Below are 17402 nucleotides of genomic sequence, written 5' to 3'. Positions count from 1 at the left end.
CACTCCATCAATTATTTTTTTTTAGTTTAGTATGCTATTTATTTATCATTAGTATAAAAATACCAAAAATCCCTCCTTGTATTTGTTCATCATTGAAATAAATAAATCTCTGTTTCCCGTGGATTCGACCCTACTCGCCATTACACTCACTTTATTTGGGAATAAGAATTTAAGTTTGGTGGCTCGATGACAGCCCACCAGTTGCACCCCAACAACTACAAATCATAAAACTTGCATGCTCAAAAAACAAAAATAACAAAACTTATGTGGGGTTTTTGTTCGTTTTGTTAGTAAAATATTTTTGAAGTGAAATATTAAGATAGTATTTGCGACCTTTAAAAATAAGTGATTATGTATATTTTTTTCATAATAACTTAAGTGATCTGTCTTATCACTTATTTATTCTTCTTAAGATTATATTAATCAAGAACATTTCAAACATATATATCTTGCTTATTTATTTCACAAAATCACATTTGCTCTAGTGTAATATTGAAAAATGCAATGTTCTAAAAACCATAGTTTAAGCACGAAGTGTATGACAAAAAATTCACTATGGACAAAAGCATGAAAAAGGGTCAACCTTTAAGTTGAAAATATTAAGAGTAAATAAATTTTGACATTTTTATTGATAAATGCAGTGTTTTTATAACCAGATCGACCGATAAATATTTAAATAAATGATCTAATTGGTTCGACCATACGGTCTGACCCGAAAAACTATTATATAATAAAAATAATAATAATAATATATAACAATTGATATATATTTAGGCTAATTTACCCTATAAGTAGCACGGCTAGACGTTAAAAAAGTTATATTTGAATTTACTTATTAGAAAAGGTAAGCCAATAGAAAGGCGGCACGTGTCACAAAGTGTATTGGTCCCAACTTTCCCTGAACTCTCCCATCCAACAGAGCCACCAGCTAAAGCATAGGTCCACACAAATGTTCAAGATTTCTACACAAAGCTTTGAATTTCCAGTTTCTTCAATCTTTCCCCTGAAATGTCTTCCTCTTCCTGCCAGATTCCCTCGTCAGAAATTTGAAAACTTGGTAGATTCCTTCTCGCTCCATCTGATCCAAGTCAAAGGATTCGGTATAGAATCCTTTTGCCAGAGATTGTAAATATGCTTCCTGTATATAATCACATCACCTCATCATCATCATCTTCTTCTTTGCCTTTCTCATCATCAACCCCGATGCTGATCAAATCAGAAGAAGATGATCTTGATCTGGGAACGGAGACAAGAATCTTGATCCCTTCATTGTCGGAGGATGACAGGAAAAGTGAAGCTAGGCCGATTCTTTCGAGAACCTCGAGTTACACCAACGCGGCTGCCGATTCGGATTCGTATCAGCAGCAGAGGAGGAGGCGCGTGGCGAGTGATGCATCCCTTTTCACCCTCTCTGCTGGCGGCCGGAGATCTTCCACTCAGGACGCGGGCAGAGCAGCTTCTGATACTCACGGGACCTCTCGACTGTGCTTCAACATGTGGCGATATCTTGGGTGAATGTCCTTGCATTTTTTCTTGTTTTGTTTAGAGGTTTTGCATTTGCATTAAAGAAGTTCTTAGATGGTCTGATTTGGGAGTCTTTGCTTTAGAGAAGACATTCTGACTGAATTGCTTTCTGGGTTCAAAGTTACTGAATTGGGGCATTTAGCAGTTGCTTTTCGGGATAAAGATGAAAATTTTAACTTTTTAAGTTCGAACAAGGTGACGGTTTTGTCAAATGTGAAGGTAACAGATGCTTACCTACGTGGTGTGATGATCACATATGACCTCTTTCATTTAGTTTTTGAATGTATTCTTTGTATTTCGTCGTTCACTCTTGTTGTTCTTATACTATGTATGAAGCTATGTGCGTTAATGGAAAATTGAAGCTGTATAATTTGAATAAAGATAGAAGCGTAACAAATTCCATAATCACTGGTTTGTAAAAGCTACAAAATTGCAGCCCAATATGCCCTCGCCTCGTCTTTGTGGTGTCTTCAACATGTAACAATGTATTTCCAATTTTTGAACACGACTTATGGTTTAGCATATTTTTTTGCCTCATCTCCTTTGCACTATCTAATCATATATCCTTATTCAGGGTAGGTTACAGATGGATCATCCGGTTTATTGCCCTTGGATGTTATGCTTTCCTTATTTTTCCTGGTTTTCTTCAAGGTTTGCCATCTGCACATATATGAACTGTTCACTTTATGTTGATGAAACCTTTCTTGACAAGACTTTTTAACTGCATATGTTGATTTTATATGTAATATATGATTTGTGTTTCTTGACTCTTGCAAACTAAATATGACAAATTATCTTAAATTTTGTTACTTTTCGTGCAGTTGCTTTTCATTACTTCCGCTCTAGTCGAATACGTAGAGGTATAGTTTATGGGGACCAGCCCAGAAATAGGTAAGATTATGACCGACTGCATTTATTATGATAACTGAACAACAGACAAGTCCAGTTTCTTAGAGTGTGTTTTTAGATGATATTTTATTTTCTGAACGATGGGATACATGACTAAGATTTTCTACTGCAGACTTGATATTTATTTGCCTAAAAACAGTGATGGACCAAAGCCAGTTGTTGCATTTGTAACTGGTGGAGCTTGGATTATTGGGTATGCTTTTCTCTTTTGTTCCGTTAAGATAGTATACCTTGCACTCTTATACGTATCTTTATCTCGCAAAGTTTGACAAGTATGCTCCTTTTTCCTTAGCACTTGAGACTTGAGAGTACCTAAAATACCATGTGATATAAGTTCGGATACGATTAAGACATATATTAGAATATTTTTATTCGTGCAACAAGCATTAGACTGAAGAACTGAGCTGTAATGTTAAGAAGTTGGTGGTGTATAAGTTTGTGTTCCACATCCGTTGGCTAAATAACCTAGGAGCCCTTTATATGAACAAGGTCAAACCTCCCATCAAGAGCTAGCTTTTGAGGTGAGTTAGGTCCAAGTCAATTTTTAACATGGTATCAAAGCCCGGGTTCCACCGTTATGTGTTGGATGGCTCATAGTTGGCCTCACCCGTCCCATAGTTAGCCACCCGTTAATATCTCCACGCTCCAGTCGTTTCATTTCTGGGCGTGAGAGAGATATGTTCGTTTCATTTCTGGGCGTGAGAGAGATATATTGGTGTATAAGTTTGTGTTCCACATCGGTTGGCTAAATAACCTAGGAGCCCTTTATATGAATAAGGGCAAACCTTTTCTCTTGAGCTAGCTTTTGAGATGAGTTAGGTCCAAGTCAATTTCTAACAGAAATACTCAAGAAGATAATGAAACTCAGAAAGTGGAATTATGTTAATATCGCCTAAGTATTATTTGAGAAAGAACTTGACATTTAATCCATAACTTTTAGTGATGTTTTCACATTTTTTTTTACCAAACTTGTCATTCGTGAAGCATAAGTTGTATCACAATCAGTTAAACCATCGTTTCTGGTCAGCACAGTTATAAAGCGTGGGGTTCTCTTTTAGGAGTTCAGCTATCAGAAAGAGATGTTATAGTGGCTTGCATAGATTACAGGTAACCTGAATTTCTGTATTATTTTTTATTAAATTCAAAGTCCACATATTGGAAATTCATTTCAGAGATTGCTACGTGAGGTTTATTAAACAAAACAAACTTTGGTTCCTTCTTTTTTGCTACGCGAGATTCATTAACCACGACAAACTTTTGTGCCACCTTTTACTCATAGGAATTTCCCACAGGGAACTATAAGTGACATGGTGAATGATGCTTCTCAAGGTATCTCATTTGTCTGCAATAACATTGCAGAATATGGTGGCGATCCTAACAGGTATTTTGTCAGTTACATTCTTTTAGTGTCACGATGCTGCCTTTTATTCTTACTACATTTTCTTTTGCCTAGAATATATCTCATGGGGCAGTCAGCTGGTGCACATATTGCTGCTTGTGCTCTACTAGAGCAGGCGATCAAAGAGGCAGGACGAGGGAAAACTTCTTGGAGTGTATCTCAAATAAACGCGTATTTTGGTTTATCTGGAGGGTGAGATTGTATTAAACATTACGTTCTTGCAAAATTTTTTGAAATAATGATATGATGTGCTCAGATTATATTGTTTTGTTTGCTAGTGGATCTTGATCTTGCTTTTATAGTCAAGGTAGTGACATGCAGGTTTATTTTATGAATAATGGAACTCGTGAATATCGCTTCACTAGTTTCCTCTTCTAATGCCACCAAGATATAACGGAGCCTGATTCATGCCAAAAACTAGTAAATAGGAATTCTTATGTAATTTTCTGAACCCATTGGGGTTTCTTAGATTTTGCAAATCAAAGTTGCGAAATGTCGCTGTTGATTAATTGCTCACGGATCCTCCTATTCCTGGAGAATAGAAATTTTCTTGTGTCTGTTGTTCATGTTTAGTATCTGCAAGTTATGACGGAATCTAAACCTGGCATTCGACATTTTATGGACAGATACAATTTTCTCAGCTTGGCTGATCATTTCCATACTCGAGGTTTATACCGCTCCATATTTCTGAGGTATATATATACTTGACCAACTTCAATATCTCGAACTTAGTATCACTACCTTTGGTCGCATTCTCTGATAGCATTGCACGTACTTATAATGATTTTTGTTACTTGCCTAGCATAATGGAGGGAGAAGAATCTTTACGACGATATTCTCCAGAGGTAATGGTGCGAGACTCCAACTTTAGGGATGCCGTCTCCCTTCTACCACCTATACACCTTTTCCATGGAACTGCAGATTATTCCATTCCCTTTGATGCCAGGTAGCAGAACTATTAATTTCTGAACTATTATTATGTGGTTAACATCTTATTTATTGTTGTAAAGGGATATATAAAGTGACTTGATGAATTTAGACAAACTATAAGTGCTCAGAAGAATCCTTGAATCTTGGATTAGAGCGAGAGAAATTGTGTGTTCGTAGTTCTTTCATAATGCAAGTCATCTCTAAACAAGTTTTATATCGGTTTTGAGTTTTGACATGCTCAAATTTGGTTGCAGTAAAAGTTTTGCTGAGACGCTTCAAAGCTTGGGAGTGCAAGCTCAGTATATTCTATATGAAGGGAAGACTCATACAGATTTGTTCGTTCAGGTTGGAAAAACGGCTCATTCGCGTTATTATTTGCCAAGATTAAGCTTCTGTGTAGCTATGTGGATTTGATTCATGCATTTTTGAAAGCATGATGAAAATTCTACTTCTGTGCAAAGGCCTATACAAGAAGCCAAATACTGACGCATTTTCTGATTTAATATGAACGAAATTCAGGATCCAATGAGGGGCGGTAAAGATGACTTGTTTGAAGATTTGGTTGCCATTATTCATTCAGGAGACATTGAAGCTCAGGCCAGAGATGCTACAGCTCCACCTAGAAAACGCCTTGTGCCTGAATGCATGTTAAACTTAGCAGGCCGAATCAGCCCATTCTGATGGTGGCATATCGACCTGAACAAAGGTTTAATGAAAACCTTCCAAAATGTTATCTTAATATGTTAAGTTGCAAGTTTCATTAATTTTTAGGTCTGATCATGTTTCTCGGGGCCATAAATTCTTCCAATATTTCTTAGATCTTGGTAAGGTCCAAGAAAGGAAAGAATCAATCGACTGCACGATCTCTTATAAGGCTTACTCTGGTTGGTTCTTTGTGTCGTAACTGTTATTACCACTGGTAAATCTTACTTCTGATATTGGCAACCGCAATTTCATGTTCACAGATGCAAGAATTTCAGCAGCAATAGAATTCATTAGTGCTTCAACTATATATCATGATTTTATTTAGTGAAACAAAAAGGTTACATAATGCAAGCCAACACTTCATTTTAATCCCCCAGTCCTCACTTCTTTGCAACTGGTTTGGTGCCAGATCCCTATGAGAACGATCAAAATAATAATCAGCAAGAACAGATCTAACATAAGTTGAGGGTTTCACCCTCTGATTAAGCTTTACAATTAAATGAGTACACTTGTTGATGCTTATTTAAGAAATCAAACTATATTTTTTTAACCGTGTGGCCTTTTGAGGATTCATACCTTCTTTCTAGGCTCCCGAGGCTTCTGCTCATTCTTGGGAGGAGCGGGTTTGGAGACCGGAGATTTCTTGACCGAGCCAGCTGATTGAGATCCAACTGGTTTTTCCGCTTTAAGCGATGCCATCTTTATGCAGTTTATTGGCAGATATAGTCTAAATTTTCACCTAATTGATCTACAGGTTTTAGCTTCAATTTTCTGAGTGTAGTAGGTATTTATAATTTTGTTTGAAGGGTGTGGAGGGAATAAAATTCCACCACTGGCTCTAAATTTCTTTCAAGAAAGTGGAATATTTTAGCTGTGAGCGTCATTTCGAAAGATGCTGGCTGCATCAGATGCCTGGTATAGAACCTATGCAAATATGATATTTTGGAACATAATCTTTACTGATTTCGACCTGAGATCACTGGACGTGAGAAGAGAACAAATTACATATGAAAGTGTTATGTTTGACTGATCCGACGAAGCATTAAACACCATATAGTAAAAGAAATACTAAATTTGCAGTAATACATGACAATTTTTCAACAAAAGTAGTACAGCAAAGTATGATTACCAAAACTCAACATTTTTCAAACTATATACCATGTTTTTTACAGGCCCCCCCTGCAGCCTAACCTTGTAACATTCCAAACAAGTAAGCTCACGGGCTGCAACGCCGTCAGTTATTTCAGATTTTCATAGTTATCAATGAGTCGTGCTTGCATATGAATTCAGCCAGTGTTCCTCATCCCAGCAGCAATACCATTTATTGTGATTAGAAGTGCATCTCGTAGTTTGTTATTATCCTCATCTTGTCTCAGCCTCTTCAATATCTCAACCTGCAACATATTCATAGGATTTAGATATGGAAGCCGACTCTCAATCAGCTTTCTAAGGCTTCTGTTGTTTTCAGACAATTTTTCATGTCCTGTAACTTTAAGCACAAAATTTTCCGCCGTCGAAAGCTCCCTCCTCAGCTCTGCCCCAAGTTCTCGTCGACTCTCGGACACTAAAACTTCATCATAATGCTTGGCTATCGAAATGTCGGCTTTTCCAAGAACCATTTCTATAAGGTCAATAGTGCTCTGAAAGAACGGCCAATCTTTGTACATTGCTCGCAGATCTTCTGTATGACCCTTTTCGCAGATACCCTTTAAACCAGCACCAACTCCAAGCCATGAAGGGAGAACAAATCTTGTTTGAGTCCAAGCAAATATCCATGGAATAGCCCTTAGGTGCCCTATTCCAACCGAACTCTTTCTTCGTGTTGGACGGCTACCGATGTTGAGAAAGCCAAGTTCGGCTTCTGGGGTTGCCTCATGGAAGTAAGCTGGAAATTCCGTGTTTTCATAGACAGTGTTTCTATATGAAGAGCAACTAATTTTAGAAATTTCGTCCATTAGATTACGCCATTTTTCTTCTTTGGGTAGCTTTGGAGGCCGCAGCGTAGCAAGTAGCACAGCTGTTGTGTAGATTTCTAACTGACGAACAGCAATTTGTGGTAGTCCGAACTTCGCCTGTACCATTTCTCCTTGTTCAGTTGATCGGAGGGACCCCTGCCAATTCATCACAACTAAATTATCAGAATTCTTGGACAAAAGTTGCAAACATCAAAGCTACTGAAGAGTGAAATCAGATTTTATGCCTAACAGAACTTGTCTGTTTGCTGCCACAGCAAATCACAAGAATTGTTTTTGATTTGAAATTGTTAAAGCAAGGAAATAAAAACCTACGCTTCTACACAACCACGCGATCCAGATTGAACTAGCAGGAAAGCAAAATTTAACATTGGTTTGTAATGATGATGGATTAGCTTATTTTTCTTGCTTAAAAGTTCCTGAATTTTAGCAATGCGAATGTATATAATATACCTTAAAAAGGGCGAAAAGGACGATTAAGTAAGAAAGAACAATAATTTACTGGATGCAGGAAATACAAGGAAATCAAGAGATAAGAGCATCTCTATCATTTGATTTGTTTATCCTGTTTTTCAAAAAATAATTATTTATTGTTTACGCTAGATTATTAAAATTTATCTGGTTTAATTTTCTCAGATTCTTAATCAACGTGACCAAACCGTTAACATGATTTAGCACAGTTTTGTTTCTAAGTTTGAGCATATTGACATGCTCAAAATATTTATATGGGAGTTGAAGTGGGAAGAGAGTAAATTCACAAAATTTGTGAACTAACCAAAGAAAAACAGGGAAAAAATAAAAGAAAAGAAAAGAAAAGAAAAGAACAAGCAGATAAAAACTGAAGTTTACCATAACTGATCCAGGAGGTTGCGATTGGATTGCAAGATAAGTAGGGCCACCACCACGTCCAATACTGCCTCCACGTCCATGGAATAAGGTAACCTTTATTCCATATTCATTGCATGCAGCTACAACATCTTCTTGAGCTTTATAAAGTTCCCATGCAGCAGTAAAACGGCCACCATCTTTCCCTGAGTCAGAATATCCAACCATCACCTGTAAGGAGATCATGTTTCAGCTCAAATCTGCCACAAGTTCATAAAACATAATGATGATCATTTCAGCAATACCTCTTGGTGTCCGTTATGGTTCTTAATGATATGTTTATGGTACCAATCAATCGATAATAGCTTCCGAATGACAGAACCAGCTTCTCTCAAGTCCTTGACAGTTTCAAATAAAGGAACTACCCGAAGCCTATTCCAATAATCATGAAAAGAGGTTCAAAAAACATACAATACTTCCAGTCATCAAGCATTGTTCATAAAAACAGCTAATTTCATCTCTATTTTGTGAAAATGTTCATTAGTCTTTTGCAATCTAAGTTAATTCCTGTCTGTTAAGTATTGTCGTTAGTCTTCAAAACACTTGGGAAGTCGTTGAAAGCAAAACCTGAAAGGAATCATAGCATTTGGTTTACAAATTGCGTGGTTACAAATTTTATGCAACTTTGTTATAAGGTAAGTTTCTTGTCTACAATATTCTATTTGATTAAACAACATTGTAAATGAGTAGGGAGAGTTCGACATTTTTCATATTTTTAAATACAATATCATATGTCATCCTAGCAATTTCTTTTCAATAACAAATTGGGATGACAAAATATTTTACCGGATGACACATAAATCCATGCCTTTCAATTAATCTAGCCTCTCAAACAACAACCCTCCATTATGCAATTAATGTAAGACAAGTATCTTACGTTCCACATGGACGTCGTCTGCTGAGCTCTCCAGCAATGGAAAGGTGGGCATTCTTCTGCAAAAGCTCAACTGCAAGAACATCGCTAGCCTGCCAGTGAAGACAGATAAAATACAAAAGATTTTAATCACTTAACAAGATTTGATGTTTAATTGTATTCACAACAGGGTCACTAAGAATTGGGTATAAATCGCATGTCATACATTGGAAGCCATTGAAATCACATAAGCTCCAAGTGAATCACTTCCCAATTCAGCGGCTACTCTGAAGGTCTCCAGTACTTCTTTGACATCAGACGCAACCTAAAGAAGAACGTTGTAATCACTAAATATTGATAAAATTCATAAATAAGAAAATGCGGCATTCAACCATGGCAATTGAATTTGGTGATGCTACCTATCCATAAATAACAGAGAGGAATTTGGACAGGCTTTGCACTTGGAATGTTTCAAAGATCTTTATAGCACAGAGTAATTTGTTTCCTAGTTACGTGAGTGAGCAGCTATTTAATTGTTTTTACACATGACAGAGCAAGAGAACCACTGTAGTTTCTAATATTATCCAAAGAGAAGCATAGATTATCAACCCTGTAATTCATGATCACTCAAAATGCTCAAGTCAGTGCACTGAGATAGAACTTAGAAGCCTTAACACAAGTCTCATTCATGTTCATTCATCATAGAGCACAACTGGGATAAAAAGCTCAGCATGATTGCACGTTGAATAAGAAAAGATTACTATTTAACATCCTCAAAGACTGAATTGCGAGAAAGACAGGATTGAGACTTGAGAGCAGTTAAAAATGCATGCACATTGAAACACTTGCCTTTATTGTTGGAGGGACTAGAGGTCTCTTCCCTTTCAATTCTCTGGTCAGGAATTCTAGTTTCTTATCTTCATCCCAATCACTATATGTACCCATATCTAAATATTCGGTTATAGCATCTAGAGTTTCAGAATGTCTCCCGGATTCCTGACACAGAAAAGACAAAATGTTGCCACAAATTGCCAGGTATACTTGTGCTTTGGAACAAGGACTGAGTAACTAACTACCTGACGAAGATCAAGCTTCATTAGCACCATCCCAAAAGTAGCAACACGCCTGATTAGGTCAGCCAGGCGGCCTTCAGCTAAGATTACAGACCCACAAGATTTCTACAAAAGTTGCTATCAGTCAGTAAATGAGCGTGTCTTGATCTAAAGTTCACCTAAACATCTAATTCATTTGATAAAAGTGAAAAATGAAGATACCAGGGATTCATAGCACATTATCAGTGGTTCAAGAAGTTGCTCTGATGTTTCATAGTAATCCTTATAATCATGTTCACAAGGAAGGTCTTCGAGAAGAAGTTCAAGCTGCTTCCTAGTCTTCAAAAGCTGGATTAGTGTGACCATTTAGCTTATAGGATGATACAACAAAAGTAAAGTAGCCAGTAGAGAACACGAGTTCATTGCGATAAGGTTTATCCTTGAGAACTTAGAGTAGAATATGCATTTGGGCTAGGACCTCTTATTAGTTCTCTGACAAACATTTTGATGGATCAACAAATATACTAGCAAACCACATAAGAACTAAAGCATTTAGGTAAGACCAACATGGATACATCTGATTGTATAAGCATCCCAATTTAAATGAAATCATCACATGAAAATGAGATGACAAAAACTGAAATTCACAAGGAAATTTCTGCATTCAATAATCATCTTATAGTCCATAGATTATGAATTTTCCTCTGCTAAGCAATGCAAATGTGGAAAATTCAGGAGAAGGTCCCAAATAACTATTTAACTTTTATTAACACATGAGCAAAATATGAGACAACTTCAGTGAGATATCATCTTTCATTAACAGAGATGCTGTGAGATATCATCTTTCGTTTTGAACAGAGATATTGTGAAACTATCATTTTTTCAAAGAGCTTAATCATCCAGGAATTTGAAAGCAGAAAACAGAACCTTTTGTTTTGCGTCTCCTAGAACAACTCTGTAAGGAGCGATTCCAGGTCTCTGGGAAGAGCTAGGTTCTAGGAGTTTATGAAAACTAGTTCTTCCTAACTGTGATTCAGCGAATACTTTTCTCTGAGCTAGAAGTTGGCTTGAGCTGAAAGATGAACCTCTTGGAGTAACAACTGACTGAGCATTTCCTGAATTACTCACACTGTCGTTTCCATGTGTTTTGATAGTGAGCTTACTAATATCATGCAAAGATTCTTTAACTCCCAAAGAAGATTGACCATCCTGTAAGAAGGAAAATGGGGTTTAGGAATCACCTAAACACTATTACCGAAAATGCAAAGACCGAGTCCATTAACCATGACGGATGTAGAATATGTCAAAAATATACAAGAGCATTTACTTCACCTCAGAATGCAATGGCATGAATTCTGACCCAGGAACATCTAGGCGAGGATAGTGAGATTCTACCTCATTGTGTTCTGCTGACAAAAAGAGTACATTAATGAAACAACATATTTATAATGCAAACAAGTCATACGCGAGAGAAGAATAACACAATTTATCGCCTGACAACCAACAAAACCAGACAAGTAGAAAAGGAACATGAAAATCAGAACTTTCTATCCTAGGAACCTTTGGAAAGAAAAGGTTCCAATAACCAGTTTTGGGAGGCATCATAACACAAACTACCATGACTAACTGGAATCAGCGGAGTAATGTCAGAGAAATGCATGATGCCATAAAGTACCTAAACTTCGTGGCGATGAAGATACCAAGACCCATTTACCCTCCATAAAACAGAGAAAGAGCGAATGCCAAGGTGGACATGCTTATAGGAAAGAAAAACGAGGTGAACAGGAGCCTGAATAGTCAGATAATTGCAGAACAGAAGAGAGTTTTGACGCAATGACGAAACAAGTTGCATGATATAGCACAGAAACAATTTATCAGCAAAGCCTTGAAGCCTTAAAAGGGTTCAAGCGTAAGAACAGGAGAATCAGAGAATATCCTGAGAACGACATTCATATCTTTTAAAATTGATATGAATTAACTCACTGACACGTTCATCAACAGATGTATTGAACTAATCATAGTTTTGAATTTGGACCATGACAAAGCACCCAAAATATTTTTTGTTGCTTTTGAAGCTCAAGGAAAAACTCCAGAAAAGAGAGAGAGAACTTTCGAAGAGGAACCGTACAATTTATGTGGTGCTATAACTCAAGCAGTAAGAAATAATCAGTTCATGTGGACCAGCAAAACGATCAAATGCAGCAGAAGTAGAGTCTGGATCACAACGATGTTGAAACATCAAATATTACAAGTTTCAACAAATGTGGACTCATGTGATGCTTCGATCTGTATAAATAGTAGACATTGCTTATGCGTATAGAACATTACTCAACTTGAAAAAAGGAGGTAAGATAGAATAAACTATTACGAATAAGAAGTCAACCTGCACAGGAAGGTAGATCAGCTCCAGTTGGAAGCTGTGTTGGAAGAGGGGGGGCGTGATGGCTATTGTTCTTAAATTGATTCCTGAGTGAAGGTGGATTCCAGATGTCATGCCGATCGTCCGTTGAATTTTCTGAAAGCCATTTGATTTATGGAAAATGAGAACAAACTAACATTTCAGTTCTGGATGCAAACTAATATTTCCTCAAATAAAGCTCAAGATTATCTCCATTTCAGGTAATGTACAGAAATTCTGAAACAAAAAACATTCAAATCCTTAACTTACTATGCCTAACTACCTTATTGATTACCATGCCTAACTAGGCAAATGCCAATTTTGAAGGAAAAATGGGATGGGAAAAGTAAAGTTAGCATGTACCACAGACCTTTGCTGTAAGATGACAAACAAAGTAAAACTACCTGAATCGTTCAAATATTATGAAGACCAATCGGTTATTTTTTAATATCTCAGTGAGCTAAAAATCGGAGGAGGAAAAAGAACATCAATGGATAATTACTCTTCCTCACCAGTGACCTTCAGTAGCATGTTGAGATGCAAAAACCACTATAGTTCTTGCACAGCTAATAAGGTTTAGTTACATCATAAAAATGAATTAAAGTCACTTCGTTTATTTATGACCTCACATGCCGAGTTTTAAGTTTTTAATGATAGTGGGTAGGAGCACATTTGTCGTGGAAAACTATGGAAACAGCGATGCCAGACCTTTCTCTAAAATTTCATGTGCCAGTCTAGAAAAATTCTCAGTGCACTGGTTCATTGAAAGTTCAAATCTCAGGTTATCAACTTCACGTATGTAGAGATCAATTGCCATCCACCTGGATAAAAGAGATACATTTCTTGTGACCTGAAAACACAATATGAAACCGCTTTATCAGAATCGTGATTGGGAAGAGTTTATCTGATGTCCCCGAAGGGACATGAATGAGAAGAGTTTAGCCTAATCTATATTTGAAGGTTGTGATCCAGAAATAAAGCAGTATTTACACATTTTATCACTCTTGTCTTTCAAATTTTGCTCCCTTCAACTAAAATCATACATGTAGCACACAATTTCACAACGAAAGATTAAGAACATCACCTTTGCCGTCACATTTGGATTTCCATCTCTATCACCCCCCATCCAAGATCCAAATTTAATTGGAGTGCACATCAAAGGCAGTGGATTTCCAGTATGCTGAGAACATTGAATATAACTACAGCTAAAACCAGAGTTTGGCATGGGAATTGCAAAAAATGAATGATAGTAACCTTCTTTAAAGCATTGCTAACACGTCGTAAATAATGAGGTACAGCTCTCCAAAGTGATTGTTCTACAATGTTTAAGCCTGAAAAAAAAAAGAGTGTAAAAGGAACATTATAAAAATCCGATCATTGCCTGTGGAGTTTACCTGCCCTAGCTTCGTCAACTGGAGTAGGTTTGTGCCGCCTTAGTTCATCTGTTTGCCAGATTGCTGATATTTCTCTTTCCTGTATTGACAAAAATATTCACGGAGATTAGGAAAATGTCAATTAAGTCAGTCAGTTTTTCCTTTTCAAAAATGGTCTAAATTTTAAATGAATAACTAACCAAATCTTCAATCAACATGTCTCGGTCTTCTTGCCCCAGATCAGGCCTATCATTGTATTCTAAAAGATGCTGCAATAGGATAAATGCATGTTATATATATGCCAAGCTTAAATATATCTCATGGTTGTTACCTTATATCTAGAATAAAAGCCATATAAAGTACATACTGCAATTCTAATATGTTTGTACTGTAAAGTACGACGATTTATTTGAGTGGGATGTGCGGTGAGGACAATCTCAACCACCTGAGAAAAGAATTGAGCAACATTAATGCTAGAAACAGACGCTCCAAACCATTTCACTAGCAAAAATAGAAAAGAGAACAACAGCTACAGACCTGATTGCAAACCGTATTATAAAGCTCATCTGGAGAAACACCACCCTGAATGAGCTGATTGAAAGTATCATCACAAGATTTCGATAGCTTTGCAGTGCTTCGTATCTTAGTCACTCTGCAAATTAACCATGTCAAAATTTCATAAGATCCCACGCTTCAAATATCAAGGATTTCGGCATCAATTTGAGGATGTAAGAAATATCATCGACGCACGAAGACTACACCTCAAATAAAATAGAGTTAAAAAGTCGAAAGTACAAAAGTTGAAGTAAGTCATTAGTATGTAGTTCTAGCAATTTTCCATACCTCTGAATCATGCAAGCACAAAAAACAACCAAGATCACAATTATACCATTAAAGAACAACAGAAATGCCATATACCTGTGATGAGTTTCAGCAATCCCCGAAAGGTTTAAATAATGACTAAACGTTCGGGCAAGTGATAGGGCTTCTTCAAGTGTCATTTGCGACAACTCCGCGGCAAGTTGCTTCTCAAGCAGCTCCGCTGTGTCCTCAATTCCAGCCATCCTCATATTGCATGCGCTCTGCGCACACACATTCTGCCCATTAATATAACGATCCTAGCAACAAATCCCCCCGATGGCAAAAGGCAAGATACAACCAGAAACGACTAAATCAGCTCAGCATCAAAAAATACACATAAATACATAAAGTTCTAGACATTAAAGAAGAGGCTTACACCAGACGGACCACGAAATCACAAGTAAAGCAAACACGACAAAAATTTCCCGATAAGGCAAATCAAACAGAGGAAAAATGAAGAAATCACAGAAACAGAGCACAAACAAACACAAATCCAGAAAGAACGAGTGCGTATCTCAAAAACTGAGTACACAAACGAACCTGAGCAAGCACTCTGGTTTTTTCCACCTTCTCCATGAACTGCGGGCCAACCTCCCTCTGAAGAACATCATTGAGAAGATTCCCCAGCAACTTGCAGTCATCCTCGAACCCCTGGAACGATATCTCTTCCGAAATATCATCGGTAATATCCGTCATTTTTTGGCTGAGATTGTGCGTATGGATTACAGTGGAGTGAACATACAGTAGCGGAAAAGCTCTAGCTGCGAATATGTGTGATGAATGCTTTGGTTTTTGGCTGAAGTGGAAACGTGGGGCTGCGATCGCTTTCCGGGAGTTAGAAGGAATGCGATGGTGCCACGTGGAACGTGTAACGATTTTCAACTTTGCATGTTTTTTGTCCTTTGCTAGTACTCGTACGGTACAGTCAGACTGTTGCTCAGAAATTCTTTTCGTCTCTCGCCATTTTAACCGTACACGCCAATTAAAATAATTTTTTTAATAAATTTATTTATTGAAATTTTTTTATTTTTAAGGAAATTTTTTTTTATTTGTGTTAAACATTATGAATTTGGACCTAACTCTTTACAAAATTTTTTAAAAATCTTAAAACGAAGTGGACATTTTTACCCAATGCATGGGAGACATCTTAACACGAAAGTGAACTTAATCTAACCCCAAAAGCTATTTCAAGATGAAGGATTGTCCTATTTCATATTTATAACTCTCAATATTTTTACTCAACCAATGTGACACATCTTAACGAACCAACAATTGCAATTGTAAAAAATAAAGAAATACTAGCATGTCAGACATTATATTTAGGTAATGTTTGGAAGAGCTTTTAATAAACACTTTTCAACTTTTCTTTCACAAAATTTTGATATTTAGGTAATGTTTGGAGAGCTTCTAAAAATTACTTCTCAGATTTTTTCATAAAATTTTGAAATTTTGTGAAATTTTGGGAATAGAAAGTTGAGAAGTGCTTCCTAAAAGCTTTCTCAAATACTATCTTAACCACAAAAAATATGGTATCTGATCCGACTCGACCCGTAAAAGTATTAATTTAACTTCAACAATATTTATTTTCACTAAAAATATGAACCAGATCGGTCCGTCTCCATGAGAATGTCTTACAAGAGACATATTCAAGTTTAATATATTTTTATTCTTTTAAATCTTTATTATAATTATTTAATTTTGGTGTGGTTTGTCTTGTTATTTCTCCGACTTCTTCCGATTTTATCTCATATTTTCACATTTTTTTAATCTCTCATAGTTTATTTTTAAATATTTTTTTCAGATAATTAATTTTTGTATAAACCACATGCATGATTACTTGTTAAATGTAATGTAGGTAGAAAGTTGAAAGAAGTTACGGGGTCATTTTGTATTTAAAAAAGCGCGAGTGCATATTTATAATCTTCATTTATGAATTTTGCTTATGATTTGAAATTAAATTTTTTTGTTCTATGATATATGATACTTTAATTAGTGGAATTATTTTATTTTATTTTTGAAAGAGAATGATTTTAATTTTGAGAAACGCAAAAAATACGAAGGTGAATACTTAAATTGGAAGTGTGACATGTGCTCGATATTAAATTCTGACTGTCGTGTACGTAGATTGAAAGTGTCGCATGTGGGGGTTCATTTATTAGTGGTTTGTGGCAAGTGAGATCTTTAAAGAGTTAATGAAATCCTTTTTTTATATAATATTTAAATCATAAATTCGAGGATTTACATCTCAACACATATACATAATTAATATTATAGTGCTGACATGACAAATCATGAATTGTTAAATCTACTGATAGAATAATACCCTCAAAATAGGTTGAACTAAATCCTTTAAAGGATGTGCTTGAATAGGAAATGTAGCATATTTCAATTTGGGGTTTGATGATCGTGGAGGACAGAAAAAAATTAGAGATAGTATCCTGTCAAATAAACTGACATAGTCCAAAATATTATTGTCATTTAAAAATAAATTAAAGCTATATCTTTGACATATATTTCTCAAATATATGGTAGCGATAGGA

General features: G+C 36.2%; 2 protein-coding genes and 1 long non-coding RNA gene across 4 annotated transcripts; 1 reads left to right on the top strand and 2 right to left on the bottom strand.

The window, feature by feature from the left end:
• Positions 1-953: 953 nt before the first annotated feature.
• On the top strand, positions 954-5610 carry LOC140880827 (probable isoprenylcysteine alpha-carbonyl methylesterase ICMEL2). 2 transcript variants are annotated; one of them, XM_073286032.1, is made up of 11 exons: positions 954-1511; positions 2099-2175; positions 2346-2415; positions 2546-2626; positions 3466-3540; positions 3713-3814; positions 3887-4024; positions 4459-4524; positions 4635-4778; positions 5017-5107; positions 5282-5610. In XM_073286032.1, the coding sequence occupies exons 1-11, from the start codon at positions 1132-1134 to the stop codon at positions 5441-5443; spliced, it is 1386 nt and encodes a 461-aa protein (XP_073142133.1). In that variant the 5' UTR covers positions 954-1131; the 3' UTR covers positions 5444-5610. The 2 variants fall into 2 exon arrangements, with proteins under 2 accessions (XP_073142133.1, XP_073142914.1); XM_073286813.1 differs by having other exon boundaries at positions 1135-1511; positions 2104-2175.
• Positions 5611-5736: 126 nt separating this feature from the next.
• LOC140881920 (uncharacterized) lies at positions 5737-6431 on the bottom strand. The gene is made up of 2 exons (XR_012150151.1): positions 6044-6431; positions 5737-5880 (listed from the first exon to the last, which is right to left on the bottom strand). It is a non-coding gene; the product is annotated as an uncharacterized lncRNA (long non-coding RNA).
• A 73-nt stretch (positions 6432-6504) lies between these two features.
• LOC140880173 (phosphoenolpyruvate carboxylase 4) lies at positions 6505-15633 on the bottom strand. Its single transcript, XM_073284790.1, has 20 exons — positions 15403-15633; positions 14920-15083; positions 14539-14653; positions 14369-14446; positions 14202-14270; positions 14023-14101; positions 13883-13959; positions 13713-13808; positions 13337-13478; positions 12614-12745; positions 11563-11636; positions 11158-11439; positions 10453-10578; positions 10255-10356; positions 10028-10174; positions 9405-9503; positions 9203-9291; positions 8571-8697; positions 8290-8496; positions 6505-7578 (listed from the first exon to the last, which is right to left on the bottom strand). The coding sequence occupies exons 1-20, from the start codon at positions 15556-15558 to the stop codon at positions 6754-6756; spliced, it is 3186 nt and encodes a 1061-aa protein (XP_073140891.1). The 5' UTR covers positions 15559-15633; the 3' UTR covers positions 6505-6753.
• Positions 15634-17402: the final 1769 nt, after the last annotated feature.

This window comes from Henckelia pumila, chromosome 1, assembly GCF_033568475.1.
Source record: "Henckelia pumila isolate YLH828 chromosome 1, ASM3356847v2, whole genome shotgun sequence".
Classification (NCBI taxonomy): Eukaryota; Viridiplantae; Streptophyta; class Magnoliopsida; order Lamiales; family Gesneriaceae; genus Henckelia; species Henckelia pumila.
This window is presented reverse-complemented; position numbering and strand designations above follow the sequence as displayed.